This window comes from Hydra viridissima, unplaced genomic scaffold, assembly GCF_058129835.1.
Source record: "Hydra viridissima isolate aposymbiotic clone 2 unplaced genomic scaffold, HvirCarnegie_v1 scaffold_5, whole genome shotgun sequence".
Classification (NCBI taxonomy): Eukaryota; Metazoa; Cnidaria; class Hydrozoa; order Anthoathecata; family Hydridae; genus Hydra; species Hydra viridissima.
The window spans coordinates 2490552-2509712 of record NW_028324304.1 but is presented as its reverse complement, the minus strand read 5'-3'; the positions used below and the strand labels follow the sequence as shown (position 1 = coordinate 2509712).

The window sequence follows — 19161 nt, the reverse complement described above, 5'->3', positions numbered from 1 at the left end:
GTGGTTAATGTCTTAATAGTTAAAATGACAAATTAATTTTCCCAACTTTTCCTTTTTATCAACTTCAGTAGAACTTCCTGCCGATTGACATAAATTTTATAATCAGGTTGATCAAATCTCTGTTTGATAAAGCTGATGGTAAGATCAAAAGCTTCAAAATACAATTTACGGTAGCGTTCTTTTGGTGAATCAAGGAAGTGATATGTTTTTCTTGGGTTTAGAATTATCTGTAAATAATCTGGCATTTTCTTTTGTAGTTTTTTTCCTGGCATTTCTTTTCCTTTTTCTCGGGAACTTAGGGTTAGCGAAACCAAGCCGGGTTTTCCATTTCCTAGCGCGTTCTAAAAACATCTCATAAATTTCCCTGCTTCAAAATTTTGCTAGAATATTAACAACTTGAGATTTTAAATTCTGCCCTTCCGCTGCCAAAATACCTTGACACTGAAGTGAATCTTTAAAATTATTTGTTTTAGGAGGTATTTCCCTTGATAGTAACAAAAGATAAAGTGTTGACATTTGACTTTACAGGCTCCCACTCCCCGAATTCTTGCTTTCATAACGATATCATTTAACTTTTGCATTAATTATCTCCAAATTTCTATCAGCTCGCCAAAATTTCCTAGAAACGATTTAAACAAAGATTATAAAGTTCATAAGCCAAATCAAAAATAGAGCAAAGAACAGCGGTGAACTTTCTTCTGAAGCTTTGCCTGTAGCATTTTTTTTTTTCATTGCAATGTTCTGCAATAGCTTTTATATCATCAACACTTCTGTTCCAAAGGTTTTATCAAAACTTAAAATACTTTTGATAAATGTGAAGAAGAATAATTTAGAAAAGTCATAAACATTACCCTTTTGTTTTACCCAATTCAAACATATAACATTCGGTGGAAGAAAAGAGCGCGACTGCCAAAACACCGTATGGACACACACACATTCAATTACATGAAAATTAGTCTCATTAAAAGTTACAGCATTAAAGTTTAAGGGCCTGTTTATATGGAAAGCGGGCTGGCTCGTTTGCCGAGCCAGCCCGCTTTCCATATAAACAGGCCCTAAAACTGTTTTCGCAAAAAAGACCAGAAACACATTTATAACTTTACTGATGAAACGATATTAATTTAATTAGAAAAGTTCGCAAAAATTCTGCAGCCATTCTGAGACAAACACTAATCAAAAGATAACCGGTAAAACCTGTTTTAGATAACCATGACTCAGAGGTTATAACAAAAACACTAAACGAACTTGAAGATAAAATCCATTGTCTATACTAGAATTCAAGAAACATCTACGGACATAAGTAATATAAGTAAGAAAAGAAAAACCAGGGGAAAATGTTATCATTTGGATATATTTTGATTTAGGCATTATTATTATTGTTACTATATGCACTAATATTTTTATTGAAAAGATACAACGTGCTCTCATTCTCTATTCTAACTTCTGACTGTATATTTTTTATAATGTTACGTAAAACTTGAAGTGCCATTTTTTCAAGTGTTTCACTATGTATTACTGGTGAAACAAAACGATTTTTTTTCTTTTAAAGCCATGAGGTCAGTTCTTTGTCAGCCTCACCGTAAAGTAAAATAACTGATAAAAGTGGAAGTTTATATCACATTTTCTCTCATTGCTCTAGTTTCCTTTAAGTGGCCAAGATGGCAGGGCTAAATAACTGATATTTTGTAAAATCTTTAAAATAATTTTTCGATTCGTTTTTTTATTTTCAAGAAAATTGGCGTCAATAAGTTCTCCAATATCTTTACATGTTTAAGGCCTTGTAATCGAACGTTCGTTTGCTTCTCTATGGGCCTCTCTACACTCGTACTTTTAAAAATTTTCTTTCAGATTCAAGTTCTTTTTTCCAGTTTCGATAGCCGCTCCCGATTTTTTTCCTTAAAGCAGCAACTCAGATTAGACAGAAAGCAGCGTCCATGGTCGTTTTACAGCCAAGAGCTGTAGAACGCCCATGGGAACCAGGATTGATATGGGAAACGATCGAACCAGGATTGTTTAAAAGATTTTTGTTTCGGGTCCTTACCAAATGTACTTGTTGTAAAGTTGAGATTTCGTTAAGTTGTAAGGGTTTGGTATTGATTTTGTTGTTAAAATTATCGGGAGTGGTCGTTGAACCTCATTGTAAATTGTGAGGTTCCTCTAAGCTATTTGAATTTGAAACTGATTCTCCTTGTTTAATTGGTCTAAAAAACGATTTAAAAAAATTGTAAAAATTATGTTGTATACAATAGATAAAAAATGCTGGGCAGCATTACGACAGTTTCAATCATCTATATCACCTACCGTATGAAAATCACAGCAGTTTTACAAAAGTAAGCTAAGTTTTATAAAAACTCTTTATCAACTTTTACAAAATGGAAAGTTTTGCGTAAATCTCAATAGATTACTAATAGTAAAATAATATTTAGCCATACGTACTTTATTACTTTCGTAAACCATTTCGATAAATTAACACACTCTTTGCTAAAAACGCTAGTACTCTAACGTACTTTACATATCTTCTTCTCAACAAAACAAATAAAATAATTGCATTCGAATGGAATATAATAATTTACAATTATTATTTCCGCTATAGGCGACAAAAAAAGAAAAGATGAAAGTAACTTAGAGAAAACAATTATTCGGTAATAATCATCAGGCAAAGAAATGCTAAAGAAAAGGAGATATTTGAGATATTCTAAAATCTTTTTCTTAAAAAAACAAACAGATTTTTGAGGAGGCATTGCCAACCCAGGCCTTCTCGGTGATTACGCCTATAAACATATACATCTTTCTCTCTATTCTTAATGATTTAAGGTTTTATTTTATGTTTTTTCTTTTCTTTTTCAACAGTTAATATTGTATGTCCGACATTTGCGAAGACCCTGAGAACCTTTCCAACTTTTGTTTTTTGCTTAAGAATAAAAGCGCTTAAAACTATTTTGTGTAGTTAAATATAGAAAGTTAATCTGTAATCCTTTAACTAGATTCTAAGCGTAACTAGCACTTCGAGAAGTAACTCGTTGAATAAAAATGGATTTACGCTCTATTTTAACGTCACAAAAACTTTATTTCGAGTAAATGATGTTATCTTAGAAAGTAAGTGTTACTAATGGTACGAACATGCATTAATTTTTGCCGTGCCACTTAACTACTAAACATACGCATCGCTTAATATTTCACTTGAATTTATATTTTTCAATTACTACTGAGGCACATACAAGTTGCTAACATCATTTAAATTTATCTAAATACTGATCTGTGTATATACATAAGTTAAATAAACCATATTATAATAAAATTCTGATAAACTTGATCAAAAATATGTAAAGACAACCTGTGAATTGACTTTAAAATGATGTCACAATGACCATATTAAATTATTCTTGGTGTCATATCTGACATCTGCTTGTAAGTTTAACGTATTTTTTACCGTTGTATATTGTATAAACAACTATGGCTATTTGGTAAGAAATATAAGTTTTACAGCGACTAGTTTCTATATCTAGCAGCTATAAAGCATATATATATATAATATATATATATATATAATATATATATATATATATATACATATATATATATATATATATATATATATATATATATATATATATATATATATATATATATATATATATATATATATATGTTGTATTATTAAGCTACAATAAAGTTAAGATATGGTTGTTACTATTAAAAACTATGGTAATGTGGAATCAGCTATTTTATGTGTAAGTAAGTAGTTGTCTAAAAATATACTTTTTTCCCTTAAAATAAAGTGTTTGTTACTCTTAACAACTGTAGTTAAATAGTTGGGCAATAAGATTCATAATTACATGCAGCATAGATATCAATTACTTAGCTATTAGTAAAGTGCACCAAATGCAATTTTCAAATCCATATCAATAGCTACAAAAGTTATTCCATCTGATTTTTTTTCCTTTTAACTAATATGTAGGAATAAGTTCTTCATGCTATGAGTGATTGCAGCATGGAAGATGATGATTTCATTAACGATCTTCCACAACTTGGAAAGAAGCATCAAAGAACTCATTTAGAAAGTAGAGTTTCTGTTTGTTTGCCCAGCAAAGGTCTATTTAATGCTCCAGGAGATAATAATTGCTTTCTGAATGCTGCTGTTCAGGTAGTAAAACTTCTTCTTTTAACATTTTACTAAAGTTCTATAAGTAATAATTTGTCAGTTATAAAGTTTTTTACATTTTCTATGTAAAAATATTAAGTAAAATCACTTATTATTTTTACACAGAAAATGTTGAAATTTTTATATAAATATCACTTTAGTTTTTATTCTGAATATCAATTTTAGTCTATTTTTCTGTTCCAAGATTTTGTGGCATGTAAATGCATTCCGTCGTAGCTTTCGCTTACTGCAGGGACATGCTTGTTTAGAAAATGCTTGTATTTTTTGTGCACTTAAGGTATTTATAGTTTAATAATTTCTGGTTTTTACACATGTTAACTTTAACTTTTATGCATTAAGTTTTTAATGTTCTTTACCTCTTCATCTGTCTGTTTAACCAACATAGCTACATTTCAATCTAAGAGTTATAATTAGTTAATGATAATAAAAAGGTGATTAGTATTCAGGAAAAAAAGTTTATTTCACATGGTACTTAATATAATTTACTATATCATTATTAAAGATCAGATTTTATTGATTTCTGCTGATAAAATGTATTTTTTATAATAGGAAAAATTTTAATTAAATTTTTTTTTTCCAGAGGATGTTTCAGAAGTTTCAGGATAGTGATGCATCTGCTCTTGATCCTGATGATTTAAGGCAATCTATGGCCAAAGCTTTTGTTGTATGCATTTATATACACTTTTTATAAACAAATCCAAAACTTATTGTAAACTCAATACTATGCACTATTTGTTTTTAATTTATCCACTTAATCCTTTTGTCATTTTTGTGTTTATTGTGATGTGATTCTTATTACAGTACTTTGTTGTTGTAGCAAGGGCAGCTGCTGCAATGCATATAATATAATTATTCAGAAAAATATTCATGGGACAGCCTATCAATTTTATCTCCTTCCCCAAATAATGTAATTTAGTAATAATCAAAACTAGCAATAGTAAAAATATTCTAAACAAAAGTTATATAGCATGATTTATTAGTCAGATATCTCTCTTATTTATTTTCTGTCTTTTCTTAAACAGAAAAAGTGCAGTGTGATTTATTATTCAGAAATCTCCCTTAATCAAACAGAAAAAATACAGTGTGATTTAATGGTCAGATATCTCTCTTAATAAAAAAATGACAAAAGTATCTTATAAAAGAAAAGAAAAAATGGTTTATAATTATCTTGATAGAGGTGATAAAAAAAAACTTGAACATTTTCTTGTTAGCATAATATCAGTGATTTTTTTTTAAAAAAGTTAATTTTTAGAAGTAGGAAGGTGTTTTTTTAAAAATTCTAAAAAAATGGCTGTATGTCAATGAGAGCACTAAATTGCAGAACATAAAGTTTGTAAATCTGGGCTCAAGTACTAATGGACCACATGATATCTATTTACACACTTATACATCCCAGTAACAGTAATTTGAAAATTTTGGTTTTATGTCCTGATAGTAACCTCTAAAAAACCAGTATAAATCTTCAGAAATATTACTGTATTATTCTCTCTTAAATAAAAAAAGACATTTTTTTGTTTAATCAATATTTTCTTAATATTTTTTTAATTAGGATGAGCATCGCTTTCAACTTGGTCGAATGGACGATGCAGCAGAGTGCTTTGTGAGTTTTTACGAAAATACCTTCTTTTTATGAAAATATCCTTTCTTATCTCTGATAGTTGGTCATAACTTTATTATGCTTGCAGGATGTAAATAATTTTGAAAAATAATTATGAAAATGTGTGACATTAAACTGTTTTTATTTTTTTTAATTTAAATAAATGTTAAAAAATCAATTTGATTTTATTTTAGTTGCTGTTTTACTTTTAGTTTTTATTTTAGTTTTTATTTTTAGTTTTTATTTTAGTTTTTATTTTTAGTTTTTATTTTAGTTTTTATTTTTAGTTTTTATTCTAGTTTTTATTTTTAGTTTTTATTTTAGTTTTTATTTTAGTTTTTATTTTTAGTTTTGTTTTGTTAGGAGAATATTCTTCATCGATTGCATTGTCACATTGCATACACAGAAAATGAAGATGCCTGTGCTGCAAAGCACTGCATCCCACATCAAAAGTTTGCTTCACATATCCTTGAACAGGTTTTTTGATTTTAATCTTAATCGTTTAAATTTTTTACTATTTATATATTAAGTCTTTTTGCCTAAATTCAATTTTTTACAGGCATTATCCATGTACATTTAGATATCTTAAGTGTTATAGATGTTCAAATAAAGATCAAAAGAAAATCACTTTTTAAAAAGCAATTTTCTCTTAGTTATTGTTTTTTTTTTTTGGGTTGAAATAAATTATTTTATTTAAAAGGTTTCCTGTAAATGCAAAGCAACAGGTGAACCAAAATCGTACTACCAATTTGTGCATTATGTTTCTGCATCATCCCTTGCGTGAGTTTTTATTTTATTTCATTACCCACCTGATAAGTAATGCATGCTTTTTAAGTAGGAAATTTTGTTATAAGGTGTATTTGAAAATGAACCAGGATGATTTTCTCACTTGCATCCTATCAAGAGGATTTTTCATAGAAATCTTTCTTTTTGCTTAATTTTTTACATACTTTTTAAGTTTTAGAAATAAAAAGGGGGTTTATATTTTATCCATTTATTATCATGTAAGATGGAAACAGTTTTTTTTTTAAACTTGTTTTAAAAGAGTACAGAAATAGTTAATAGAGTACTGAGCATTTGAAAAAAATATTATTTTACCCAAGAATCATTTAATTAGCCATTTTTACTATTTTTTGACTTATGAGTTATGAAAATTATAATTGACAAGAAGTGTTATACATTTAAATTGATCTAAAATACTCATATTTTAGTCAGTTTTTACACCAACTAATTGATCTGTTAAATAGCAATTTGGAAATAAACTGCATTTTTTAATTTAGTTGGTATTAGAATAGTAAAAAGGTATCAGAATAGTAAAAAGGTATCAGAAAACCAGTAATCTGAAACATGACTTTTTCAAGTGTTCCTATTCTCAAGCTAGTGCAATAATATGGTTTCAGATATTTGAAAATGAAATATATGGATAACTATTCATTTGTTTTTGAGGAGTCTAAGCTAAAAACTGAAACCAAATTATTCATTAAAATTTTAATACAACCGATATTCAACCTCTGCTCAAAAATTTTGATTGTCTAGTCCTTAATCCCTATCTCCTATTTATACCCTTACATTCACTCTTACACAGAATTCTCACAGTGGGAATAGGGTAAGATCTATGTTAAATCAAGATGCAGATGCGCTTTTAGATATGATTAACTGAACTCACTTATAAATTTCTACTTACATGCTAATTGTCGAAGCAAGACTTGTACAATCTTAAAGATTAACAATCATTATACCTTGTTTTCATATTCATGTCAATTGAAAGATGAGTTCATAAGTAACAAAAGCATCTAAAACAGTTTTTGGTTAAGCAGAACCAAAAGATGATAATGTCAGAATGAATGGGTTTATTAGACCAAAAGTTGTATGTAAAGACATCATAGATGTTGTTATGGTGGAGAAGGTCATAGTGGTCATTATGGTGATAAAATTGACAAAAGTTTTTGAATTCTATTTATAGTAAACTAGTTTCTTATTTTAACTAAAAAAAGAGTTTAAAAAATGTTTACAGATCATTTTTCTGAAGTGTATGTAAACTCAGAGTTTACTGGTTTATTATTTTTTTACTACTCCCTCCCATCTGATGACCAATTTATTACTTACATAGTTTACTACTTCCTCCCACCTGATAACCAATTTGAGTATCAGTCTGGGAAGAAGTATATTTGAAGAATAAAAATCCAGTTATGGAATGTAAAAATCCATGCTTTAGTTATTCTAGTATCTCAACTCCACTAGTGTTTCATCTTTTAATGACACTCTTTTATGTCATACTTATCTTAAATATAACATAACAAATGTAATATGTAGGTATCAATTCAAAAATTTCTTTGTTTTGATTTTTCAATTCTTTTTTTGTGTTTTTACTTGCATGAAAAATTAATCAGATCATTTTTGTGAATTTCTGTCACATAAAGGAAGTTCAATGTTATAAAAATATCCTTGAAAATATTGATTGCCACGTTAAAATCTCCAAAAATAAGTTTTCAAAATTTTGTGAAATAAACGCAAAAAAAATTCTGAAACTGCAAATGCGGTCTCTTGTTGAAAGTTAGCTTAAATTTCTTTTCATCTTTTAAGTGCAAAAATAAAACGGAATATGAACAAATAAAATATTTTAAGTAAAATATATTTGCTATTATTTTATTTAAGAAATAAAACACCAACGGTGCTTAAGGGTGGGTTCCTTGGTTTGCATCTCTAATTCTTTCACTTCACATTCTCTCCACAGAAAATAAAAAAGGAAAAATGTTTTTTTGACATTTGTTGCAGAAAATGGCAAAATGGATATAAAAGAACTCAATCATTCAATTAAAAAATGTTTAAAAAGAAAATTTATCTTTGTTATTTGTGAATCTTATTTTAAACTTTAAGCAGTTATTTTAATTACCATCTATTGAAAAAACAGATTATTCTCTCAGTTCTATTTTAGTGAACATTTTAATGAAAGTTCAAGGGAAGATCAAAATATATTGGTCAATTTGTTGAAGTCTTCTGTTCAGTCTGGAGATGCTAAATCTTGTCCGGTATTTTTTTTTCTAATTGTTGAGTTAAAAGAGAAAAGTTCTCTTAAGAAAATAAATTAATGTCTTACTCACAATTCTGTTGAAAGTTACTAAATTTGAAGAAAATTTAAATTTGCAAATGTAAAATATTTAAATTTATTGAATCTCTTTGCACAGGACTTAAAGCGTTGTTTGTATCGTAACAGTAGTAAGAATACAACATCAGCAAATACCACATTAATCAATTGTCCAGATGTTTGTAAGATTTGGCTTTTATTACTTATAATTAAAGCAATTAAGCAAATTAATTAAAGTAATTAAGCAAATTAGTTTTCTGCTCGATCTTGTTGAACAGTAATATTGAATGTTAATTAAAATTAATTTTCTTTTTTTTTTATAGTGACAGTTGGTGTGATCTGGGACACTGATTCTCCAAGTTCAGATTACATCACAGATGTGTTTGATTGTTTCCAAAGTTCTTTGTATTTAAAAAGTGTAAGTGTTTCCTGCTCATTGTTATAGTTTACCTTGCTTTATCAAGTTTGATTTCTTTAATGTTTGTGTATCAAAAAAGAATTACTCAGGATATTAAATTTTAAAAAATATTCTTTGTGTAGATTTTCAGTTATATTCCTGACAATCAGTATAAGCATTTGGAGCTGAAAGTAGTGGGTGTTGTTTGTTACTATGGCAAACACTATGTTTCATTTTTTTACAACTCACAAGAGGAACAATGGATCTATTTTGATGATGCTCATGTTAGAAAGGTTGATATTATACCTTCTTATAAAATCATAAATGTAAATTATAAGTTATCTAAGTTTTAATTTGTTTAATAATAAAATATTTAATATTAAATAAATATTTTTGTAATTTTTAGTTAAATCTAACCAACTGCTGTTGTCTTGATTACTAAATTAACCAACTGCTGTTGTCTTGATTACTAAATTAATTATAACCTTTTTTTTACATACTCTTTCTTATTGTTGCTAAGTTAAAAATATTTTTATTGCAGTCTTGTTTTTTCCTTAAAATTTAGTTTCTTCTTTTTCTATTTAAAGATTGGTCGACATTGGTACAATGTCAAAGAGAAATGTTATAGAAGTCGGTTCCAACCTTTACTTGTTATATATGCTAACTCCAGTGGAAGTCCTGTTGATATAAGTAATGCACCACCATCAACAAAAGTTGTATCAAAAGAGATGCTTCTTTCAAAGCCAAAATCACCATCTCATCGCAAGCATAAGCGTAAATCTAGAAGAACTAAAGATTCAAAAAGTTCACTAGAGAATGGACATACCTCAGCTTCCAGGTATAATGTTAATGATTAAATATAGAATTAATATGATTTCAGTTATTTTTCACTTTTTTTTTTTTTCATTGGCATTAAAAAGCACTGTATTGGGAATTTGTCTGAAAAGTAATTGTTTATTCTAATGGTATTTGTGGCACTGGTTATGAAGAAATTTGAGAAAAACTTTGATCATATCCTGTTTATCTTCAAAAATAAAGATTATGCAATCAAATATAATTCATGAACGCATGAAATCCATATGGTTGCAGAAAACTCAAGTTTTACTGAAATGCATTGTGAAAATGCTTGAAATGTTTTCTTAATGAAATTTTACTTTCTCAATTAAAATATCTTTTTCATAAATTTTATGCATTTTCATAAAACTTCTTTTTCTACGTATTAACACTAATTTAGTTACTATAATAAACTAAATTTTTGAAGAAAAGAAATTTTTTGCAATTTTCTTTTTTGTGTCATATTTTTATGTTGTAAAATTAAATGACTTGATAAAATCTTGACAGAAGAAATTTGCGATTATTTAAGGAATAATTGCAAAAAAAAAATTCCTATAGAAATCAGTTAACAAACTGAGGGCAATTTCAAAAGTAGTTGTTTTGTGTAATTATTCAAATATTTTCACCATGTAATTTTTTTTTGTCCAAATCTTCGGCTTAAATTTTTGTGTTGAATGATTTATTGAATTGTTATCAAAATCAATTGGGTATGAAAATCTTTTTATTTTTATATATTTACCCTAAATTTTGTATTATTTAAAATATAATAGTTAAACAAGAATTCAATAAATCTATTTACATTTACATTTAAGTATATCTATTTTTACATCTACATGAAATAACTTCTATTTGCATCTATATTAAGTAACATGTATTTAAATCTATACTACAATACATCTATATACATCTAAATTGCATTACATCTATCTACATCTGTATTATAGTACATCTATTTACATCTACATCATAGTATATCTTTTACAAGTAACTTCTACTTAGTTGGTTTGTTAACCTTAGAAAGTTGTTGATTATTTTTAATTTTATAATTAATTATGTTTAGGTCAAAAAGTCCTCAAACTAATACCTGTATAATTCAACCATCTTCAGATGATCATTCAGCCAAACTTAAAGTTAAATCAGCTGTTGATGACCGGAATGAAGCAAAAGAAAATGTAGAGAATAGATTTTACCACAATGAAGATTTGAACCCTGCTTATAGGTCAGAAGTCCCACTTCCTGGATCTCCACAAATAGTTAAAAACAGTTTGTTAACTAAAAGTGACAAACCAAAGAATCTTATTGAGCAAAGATCAGGTGTAACGGAGCATTCTCAGTTTTTAGAAAATCGTCAGCGACATGGCTCAATCAAAAAGAAATTAGAAGATGTAATTAAAGGTGTCAAAAGTACAAAAAAGCAAAAAGCAAAAAAGGAACTTCATCCTGACTCATTTGTTTTACGCTCTAGCTCAATGGATAGTATATTTCAAAATGATCCTAGTAATAGTAATTCCTCTATGATTAACAAACAGCAATTCACCTCCCAAAATATCATAAAGGATGGTGCTCCTCCTGGTCAGCGATCAATGATGGAAACACATCAGAAAACTTTAAGCAATATAGAATCAAATATCAATCGGAGTTCAAGTTATGATGTTCTTGACTCAGCATCACAGCAGTACAAAAAAAAAGTATTAGATATGCGAGACTCTATAGACTCCAGAAGCAGTGCAAATAGTTTCGCGAATAACTCAGACTTAAATTACAGACAATTTGAAGGTGAAGATAACTTTATAGAATTTGATACAAAAAAAAACATAGACAGATTTCTTGATAGTTGTTATACCAACAGTGGCAGGCAATCATCAGCCAGAAAATCAGGTTTGAAATCTTTCAACTTTAATTTTTTTTTTTTTGCTTTCTCCTGTGCACAGGCTTAATTTGATCGGTAAGAAATTTTAAACAGCAAGTCCAATTTTCTGTGCTTCAAGGATGAAAGTATTTTTATATTTATGAAACCAGTTGTTATAAGTTATAATACCAGTTTACCAGTTGTTACATTTATGTTATTTGTTACTCAAAAGTTTCAAAGTTAAAAACATTTCTTTTAGTTCAGTTCGATTTCCTAGTAAATAGAGGTGAGAAAATGCTTCAAGACTCACAAATTAGTGAAAAATCTGGTGATCTGATGCTTGCACTTCATCAGTGCTCTGAAGCAACAAGTATGAGCTTTTAAATATTCACTTCTTTCATATATCTTTTTATTGAAGAGAACTTGCAAATCAATATTTAATGCAGGTTTTTATTATGCAAGCTTTATTTCAATGTAAGTTTAACATGATTGACAGGGCTATTTCGTGATGCATCAAAGCTAGTTGATAATGATTCAAATCTTGTTAAGTTGGTTGATGATAAGCGGTGGTTTAGTTTTCATCGCTCCGAAATGTTGCAAAGAAAAGCTGATAATTTTTTGAAACTTACTGCTGATTTGGGTACACGCCTTGAGCAAGTCACTGTACTGTATGTTAAAATTTTCCGCCTGTTGATGAAAATGCTTTTTTTTGTTTTTCAAATATATGAGTGAAATTTTAACGAGAATTTTATTGTTTTCTGTAATTTTTTTTTTCTTTCTGTATTTTTCTATGTTAAACATCTCTTGATTTAAACAGTGGTTTAACAGGTTTTTCTATTCATAAAAACCTCAATGATAAACAGGGCATAGTTTCTAGAAACTTGTAGTTCAATTTTCTCATTTTGTGTTTAGTTATTATATATATGTGAAAGTATATATGTGAAAGTATGAAATAAATGTAAAATAATTATGAAGTTCTGTTTTAGTGATGCTCCACCTGAAAGAAATTCATCAAGAAGCGGCAGTTCATCATACGAAGTATATTTGCATTTCAATTATCACGCAATTATGTTTGCTCTGTTTAAAATTTAGAATATAATTTAGAGTGCTTTAAGATTCCAATTTTGCTTGTGGCGAGGGTTCCTAAGCATGGGAAACTCGATTCCAAATAAAAAACAATACAGCATATTTGATAAACGTTTTGGATCCATTTTTTTGAACTTTATAGATATCATTATTTTAAGTCCAATATATGAACAATTGTGTTTGTTTTGATAACTATCAGTGTTCAATTGACTTTTTTTTTTTTTTTAAATCTCTTTAGAACCCCCTTAACGGTACTGCTGATTCACCGAGGAGCAATATAAGTTTTGCTTCTCAACAAACGCGATATGCAGTTGATACATCGCGTTCATATTTTATTAATCAACCAAAATCTGCGGGGTTATCGAATGATCAATATAGATTGCCGAATCAGGAAAACTCATATTCGTACTATGAAGATCTTCCTATTCCCAATCGCTCGGTACCTGCTGAAGGAAAAGTAAATCTTTCAAAACTTACGTACGGCAATACCATTTATAGCGTGAGTCTTTTAACTGATTCGGTTGATAAAAAAAGCAATAATCAATTGCAATCATTAAATGGTTCGACCAAAACTATGCTTGCTTCCACTGAGATTGAAAACGAGATAGTATCTAATGCAAAGAAGATGTTACACGAAAACAAACGATACCGCTGTAAACAATGTGGATGGCGTAAAGTCGACTTTCGTGGTAGATATTGCGACAAATGTCAGTCAGAATACATTTAATTTTTGTTGCAACACAGTAGATAGAATGTATAAGTACAGACAACAGTGATTCTGCAAACAAATCGGAAGGTATTCTATTCATTGATTTGTTTTAGAAGATTTTTTGAGAACAAAGAATTATTAAACAAATCACCTGACCCTATTTAATTTAAGTTCACTTATTTATATTGATATTGTTAACTTCTTTTCGATTGGGTAAAAATTTTGATAAATTATTTTTTTGCTAGCACTTGATTCGCATTCTAAAGATTATTTTTTTACACAAAAAAAAAAAAATTATGAGTTTAAAAAATTTGTCACGAACTTCTATGAAGATTCTTTCGATAAAGTTGAGGATCGTTCGATTAAGTGAGAAACTTTTTATCAATAAAAAGCTGTGGCTTTTTATTGAAATAACTTATAAAAAGGTTCAAAATATCTTTTTTTTTTATTGTTATTATTTTCAATAACGATCGATAATAAAAAAAGGACTTTGAACGTTCTTTTGCGAAAACATAAGGTTTTGCACTTTTCGTCGTGTAAATAATTGTGATAAGTTATTTTATATTCCATTTTTACTGAAACAGTTAATGGAACTTGTAGGACAAGCATACTAAACAAGAGAATGAAATAAAATGAAAACAATGTTAAAGTTTTTACGTTTTTGATTACGAGGCTTTCCCTACCAAAGATCTCTCAAATCATTTTTCCGACTTCTAATATGATCTCGTTTTTTAGTCTCAAGTGCATCTATATACTTTTAGTGCGTCGCTGTTCATGGTGTTCGTACAAGATAGGAAATCTGGGTTGTATCTTTAAAAAAGAACTAAAAAGATACAGGTTTTCTTCATTTTTAGCTGGGAATGCTGGAAAAAATTTTCAGTTAAAGTGCTACGAAAGGTGGTTTAAATTTTTGAATCATTTTTTTTTACGCATTTCGATAATGTCGATTTTTTGTGACTATTTTTGATACCATTTGTGTTCAAGATATTCTCAAAATATGTAAATTTTAAAATAAGATGCGGCAAGTTAAGCATGATTAGAAGGCAATTCGCGAGGTTAGAATTATTTTGTTCTATCTCCTATTTTAAAAGTTGGGAGAAAATGAGTTATTGATTTTAGTAAGTAACGATTGCTTTTAAAATATACTCTATTTTACAAATTTTTTTCTAAATAATTTGTTTAAACATAAACTATTTAAAGATAAGTTATTATTTCTTTAAAAATTAAAATAATTTTTAAAGAAATTTTAAATAATTTTTACTCTAAGAAAAAAATCAAAAACTTTCTCCCAACGCTTAAACTTGGAGATAGAACAAAATAATTCTAACCTCGCGAATTGTTTTGTCCAAAAAAGGAAGAGTGATTGTACCGTGATGCGACCTAAGTCCAATGCTGTTAAAAAGTCCTAATGTAACAAATGATAAATTTTTAAATAAATATTTTTTATTCTTTAAAATAAATATTTTGGGAAAGGTATCTAATTATTATTTGTAAATAATAAAAAATATTATTTGAAAACAATAAAGAAAAAAAATAAAAGTGAAATATCTTATGATATACAACATTTTATTATATAACATTTTATCTTATGATATACAACATTTATCATTTGTTACGTTGGGACTTTCTTACTGCATACGGCTCTGCTTGGTCACACCACGGTATAATAATTGAACATTTTAAACACCGGAATTCTCGCCAAAATAACGACCATAGCTTAAACTGAAAGACACTTTAAGGTTAACAAAGTGAAGTTGGAAATTTTTTCTTTTCTACTCTAAAAAGAGTTTTAATCCGTAAAAAACTGGAAGAGAAACTGGATTCTGAAATGACACTGATTTTTAGATTAAATTTCATTTACTCTGCTCGTCAGCATGCTTGACATACATTGATCGACTTGCACCTTCCCGTAAAAACAAGATCGTGTGAGGAAAGACTCATTTGAATTTTAAAATTCTATTCATGGAAGGCTAACCATCATTTAAATAATTGATAATAAGTAATCTTTAGTCCGGTGCCGATTTATTACAAGCTCAGTACCTAAGTGGACAGCCTATAAAAATAACTACTACTATTTATTACTTATAAACAATCATTTTTTTATTTGTAAGATAAGCACGTTTTATTTATTAGTTATCAGCGTTTTTTTAAAGTTAGTAAAGAGTTGGATCTTTATTCTGATCTTTCAGCTGAAGAAATTTTTCAATGATATTGTGGTTTAGATTATTTTTCTATTTTCTTTAGATTTCTTCTATTTACCTTCCAAGTTTTTCTGTCTTACTCATTTATCAGTTATTTTTTCTTGCTCTTTTTTGATCTCATTCTGTAAATATTATTTATCATACTCATAACACTCGCACTCATATCAATTTTAATCACTCGTACTCATATTATATCAATTTTAACAATTCGCACTCATACCATACTCATCATTCGCACATATGTCATATCAATTTTAATCACTCGCCCTCATATCATATCAATTTTAATCACTCGCCCTCATATCATATCAATTATCACCACTCGCCCTTATATCATATCAATTTTAATCACTCGCACTCATATCATATCAACTTTAATCACTCCCCCTTATATCATATCAATTTTAATCACTCGCACTCATATCATATCAACTTTAATAACTTTAGCATGCTCGGATGTGTTCGAGCTTTTAGTTAGATGAGATTTAGTTTAGATGAGATGATAGATGCATCACAAAAGATTTTTTTCTGACTAAGTATGAACTGTATTCTATTTTAAATCGTCTATGCTTTTACTTATCCTTGAGGAGAAAAAAAAAAGGGCTTCAATTTAAACATGATTTTATTACGTGTGGTTTGGGATGTTATAAGAACTACCACTGTTCCTTGAATAACCTGCATCTTCTTCTAATTCATTATTGCTTTGTTTTGCAGTTTATGATTTTGTTAACATACTTTTTTAAAAAACTTTTACCGTAGGGTTGCAAGGCTAACAGGAAAACTTAAAATAGCTTCGCAATTTGATTGCATTTCATTTTAATTTCCTTATTTCTAATTTCCTTAAAAACAATATTCAATAATTAATTAACAATTAATGAAATAGTGATTACTAATACAGCTTGCTTGCAGAAGATTACATGGTGAAAGAAATGCTCCGATCATTTCTACCATTCGTTCGCTAGTAGATAGTTTTGCTGAATCGAGATTGGAGATTTAAAATGTAAAGGAAGCCTCAAACTGGGAGATCGGTCAAAGATATTGATGTTTTGAGATTGAGCTACACTGAAAACTTGGAAGACATGAACTTTCTGACTCTTCTGAATTTCAATAGAAGATTTGAATCACTTTTTTTGCACCAAGAACACCAGTGGAGCAGTTTTAGATCTTGCTGAAGACAATGAAAACATGACAAGATTAATAATGACGGAGTGCATTTTCACAGCAGTTTAATAAATAAAAAAGATTTACGGGCCATTCTTTTTTTCAAAAATGATCGGACCCAAATAAATGTATAACGTTATATGGTAACACTTTTAAGTTTTTTTATTTCCCCATTTGCTACCTGACTGTATTACATCGAATTACTGAGGTAACAATTTTTACATTAGATAATTTACTAATACGGCTATTTGATATACCAAACTTTCACCTTTTTTTCTTGTGTTCCAAACCTTGCAGCAATCGAAGAAAAAAATTTATAAAGAAATTCGTTTTGCAAGAAACATTCCCCAAAGTTATGAAAAATGCCATTAAAAGACAAAAGTTTTTGAGTTTGAGAAAATGGTTCTCATTTGATTTTTTATTTTTGAAACAAAGTTAAAAAAAAAAGGAATTTTGTTTTAAAATTTAAATTTTGTTTTTTCATTCTATTCAATAATTGTTAAAAAATCATAAATCGCTTCTTTCGCCGCACCCTGTTGAAACACAGCTAAGTGTTATAATAGAATAAGGTCTATAATGCGAGTCAAACTCTAATTTTAGTGAAATGTGTAGTGGAGTTTTGCCATTTTTTCGGACTCCCCTATCCCCCTACCAAAAAAAAAAAATCGTTACTAAAGTTAAAAATCTACCGGCATTATTTGTGGGTACAGTCTTGGTATTAATCTACTCTCTTTCAATGACAGACTTGAGATTTTTTGTCTTGGTTTTTTTAACCAAAGTGATTCTTCAGGTAATTCGAATCGATCGAATAAAAAATCTGGAGATTGAACCTGCCTTTCAAGAAGTTCTTTTTTGGTTCAAACGCTAGACTTGACGTTTGATCTGACCAAATTACTTTATTATAAAACGATTACGATCAATTTACATGAGTTTCATTAGTGGATTGAACACTTTTTTTTTTTGCATCTGTAAAAGTTGTTTAAAATAACTCTCATTTAAAATGATTTTTGTTATTTAGAAATACAAATTTACTGGATTTCAGAAAAAAATTGCAATACCTCCCAAAACTTACGTTATTTTGTTTCAATTGTTTCAAGAGATTGCGTAGAACTGCTATTCGATTATAACCGATTTAATTCGATTAAAATAAATTTTAACTTACAATTTTTCGTACGAATGTAAACACGTCACACCGAAAACCTGGCAGTGTTTTAAACGCATGAAAAGTTCTGTTTTATTTAACTTCAGAAAATTAGATTCATTTTAAGTAACTTATACAAAAAGTTTTATTTTATTTGTTATTAATCGTAAAAAACCAAAAAACCAAAGTCTGCTGTCTAGCAACTATATTTGTTAACTGCTAGGAAGTAGGTAAAAACAATGGTTAGAAAGTAGTAAATAACAAATGTGTAAAGCTGCTTGTTGTATTTTGAAGAAAATATCTAAAACTAACTAAACAAATGAAAAAAACAACAACAAAAACTGATAAAATAAAGTAAAATAAAATAACAATGATAAAAATTTCTGTAAATTTTTATTAAAAAAACAAACGAAAACTCTACATTTGATTGTCGCTCTCCCTATCATTAATTGAGGTGAAAAGATGTGAATTAACATAAACTATGTGATTGTTTTATCTTTTCAACATACATGCCTCAGTTGTCTCAACCATTAGTGACTCGATACCATTTAGTGACTCGATAGTTACAAGTATATTACCCATTTCTTTAAATTTTTCAAACACAGGTTAAGACGAAAAGATGAGATGAGACAATGAAAGATGGTACGATGAGCTAAAGAGACGTCGACTTTTCAATTTAGTTTAAAAAGTTATTGTTTCAGATATTCAAGGATTTTAACTCATTTATTTCAAAAAAACTCTATCCCATAATCCCATAAACCCTATCCATAAGTTAAGTAAAATTAGAACGAAACTCAAAAATTTTCTTCATTTAAATCTATAGTAATATTCTTTTTTTGTAATAAATTTTTTGCTTCCAATTTCAAAATGACTTATTTGTTTTCTGTCTCAAATGCAGTGAAATATAAGAGTTTTTGTTTCTTAAATTAGTAAAAATTA

The 19161-nt window shown here is 28.3% G+C and overlaps 1 protein-coding gene across 6 annotated transcripts; it reads left to right on the top strand.

Moving 5' to 3' along the window:
• Nucleotides 1–3153: 3153 nt before the first annotated feature.
• Nucleotides 3154–13949, top strand: LOC145189044 (uncharacterized). Of its 6 annotated transcripts, XM_090086695.1 has the most exons (18): nt 3420–3464; nt 3663–3731; nt 3959–4144; nt 4347–4439; nt 4743–4826; nt 5712–5762; nt 6123–6236; nt 6460–6539; nt 8695–8788; nt 8945–9026; nt 9168–9262; nt 9385–9534; nt 9829–10079; nt 11136–11953; nt 12184–12294; nt 12421–12592; nt 12911–12962; nt 13249–13949. In XM_090086695.1, the coding sequence occupies exons 3-18, from the start codon at nt 3977–3979 to the stop codon at nt 13735–13737; spliced, it is 2904 nt and encodes a 967-aa protein (XP_089942821.1). In that variant the 5' UTR covers nt 3420–3464; nt 3663–3731; nt 3959–3976; the 3' UTR covers nt 13738–13949. The 6 variants fall into 6 exon arrangements, with proteins under 6 accessions (XP_089942820.1, XP_089942821.1, XP_089942818.1 ...); XM_090086694.1 differs by lacking the exons at nt 3420–3464; nt 3663–3731 and adding an exon at nt 3154–3408; XM_090086692.1 differs by lacking the exon at nt 3420–3464 and having other exon boundaries at nt 3652–3731.
• Nucleotides 13950–19161: the final 5212 nt, after the last annotated feature.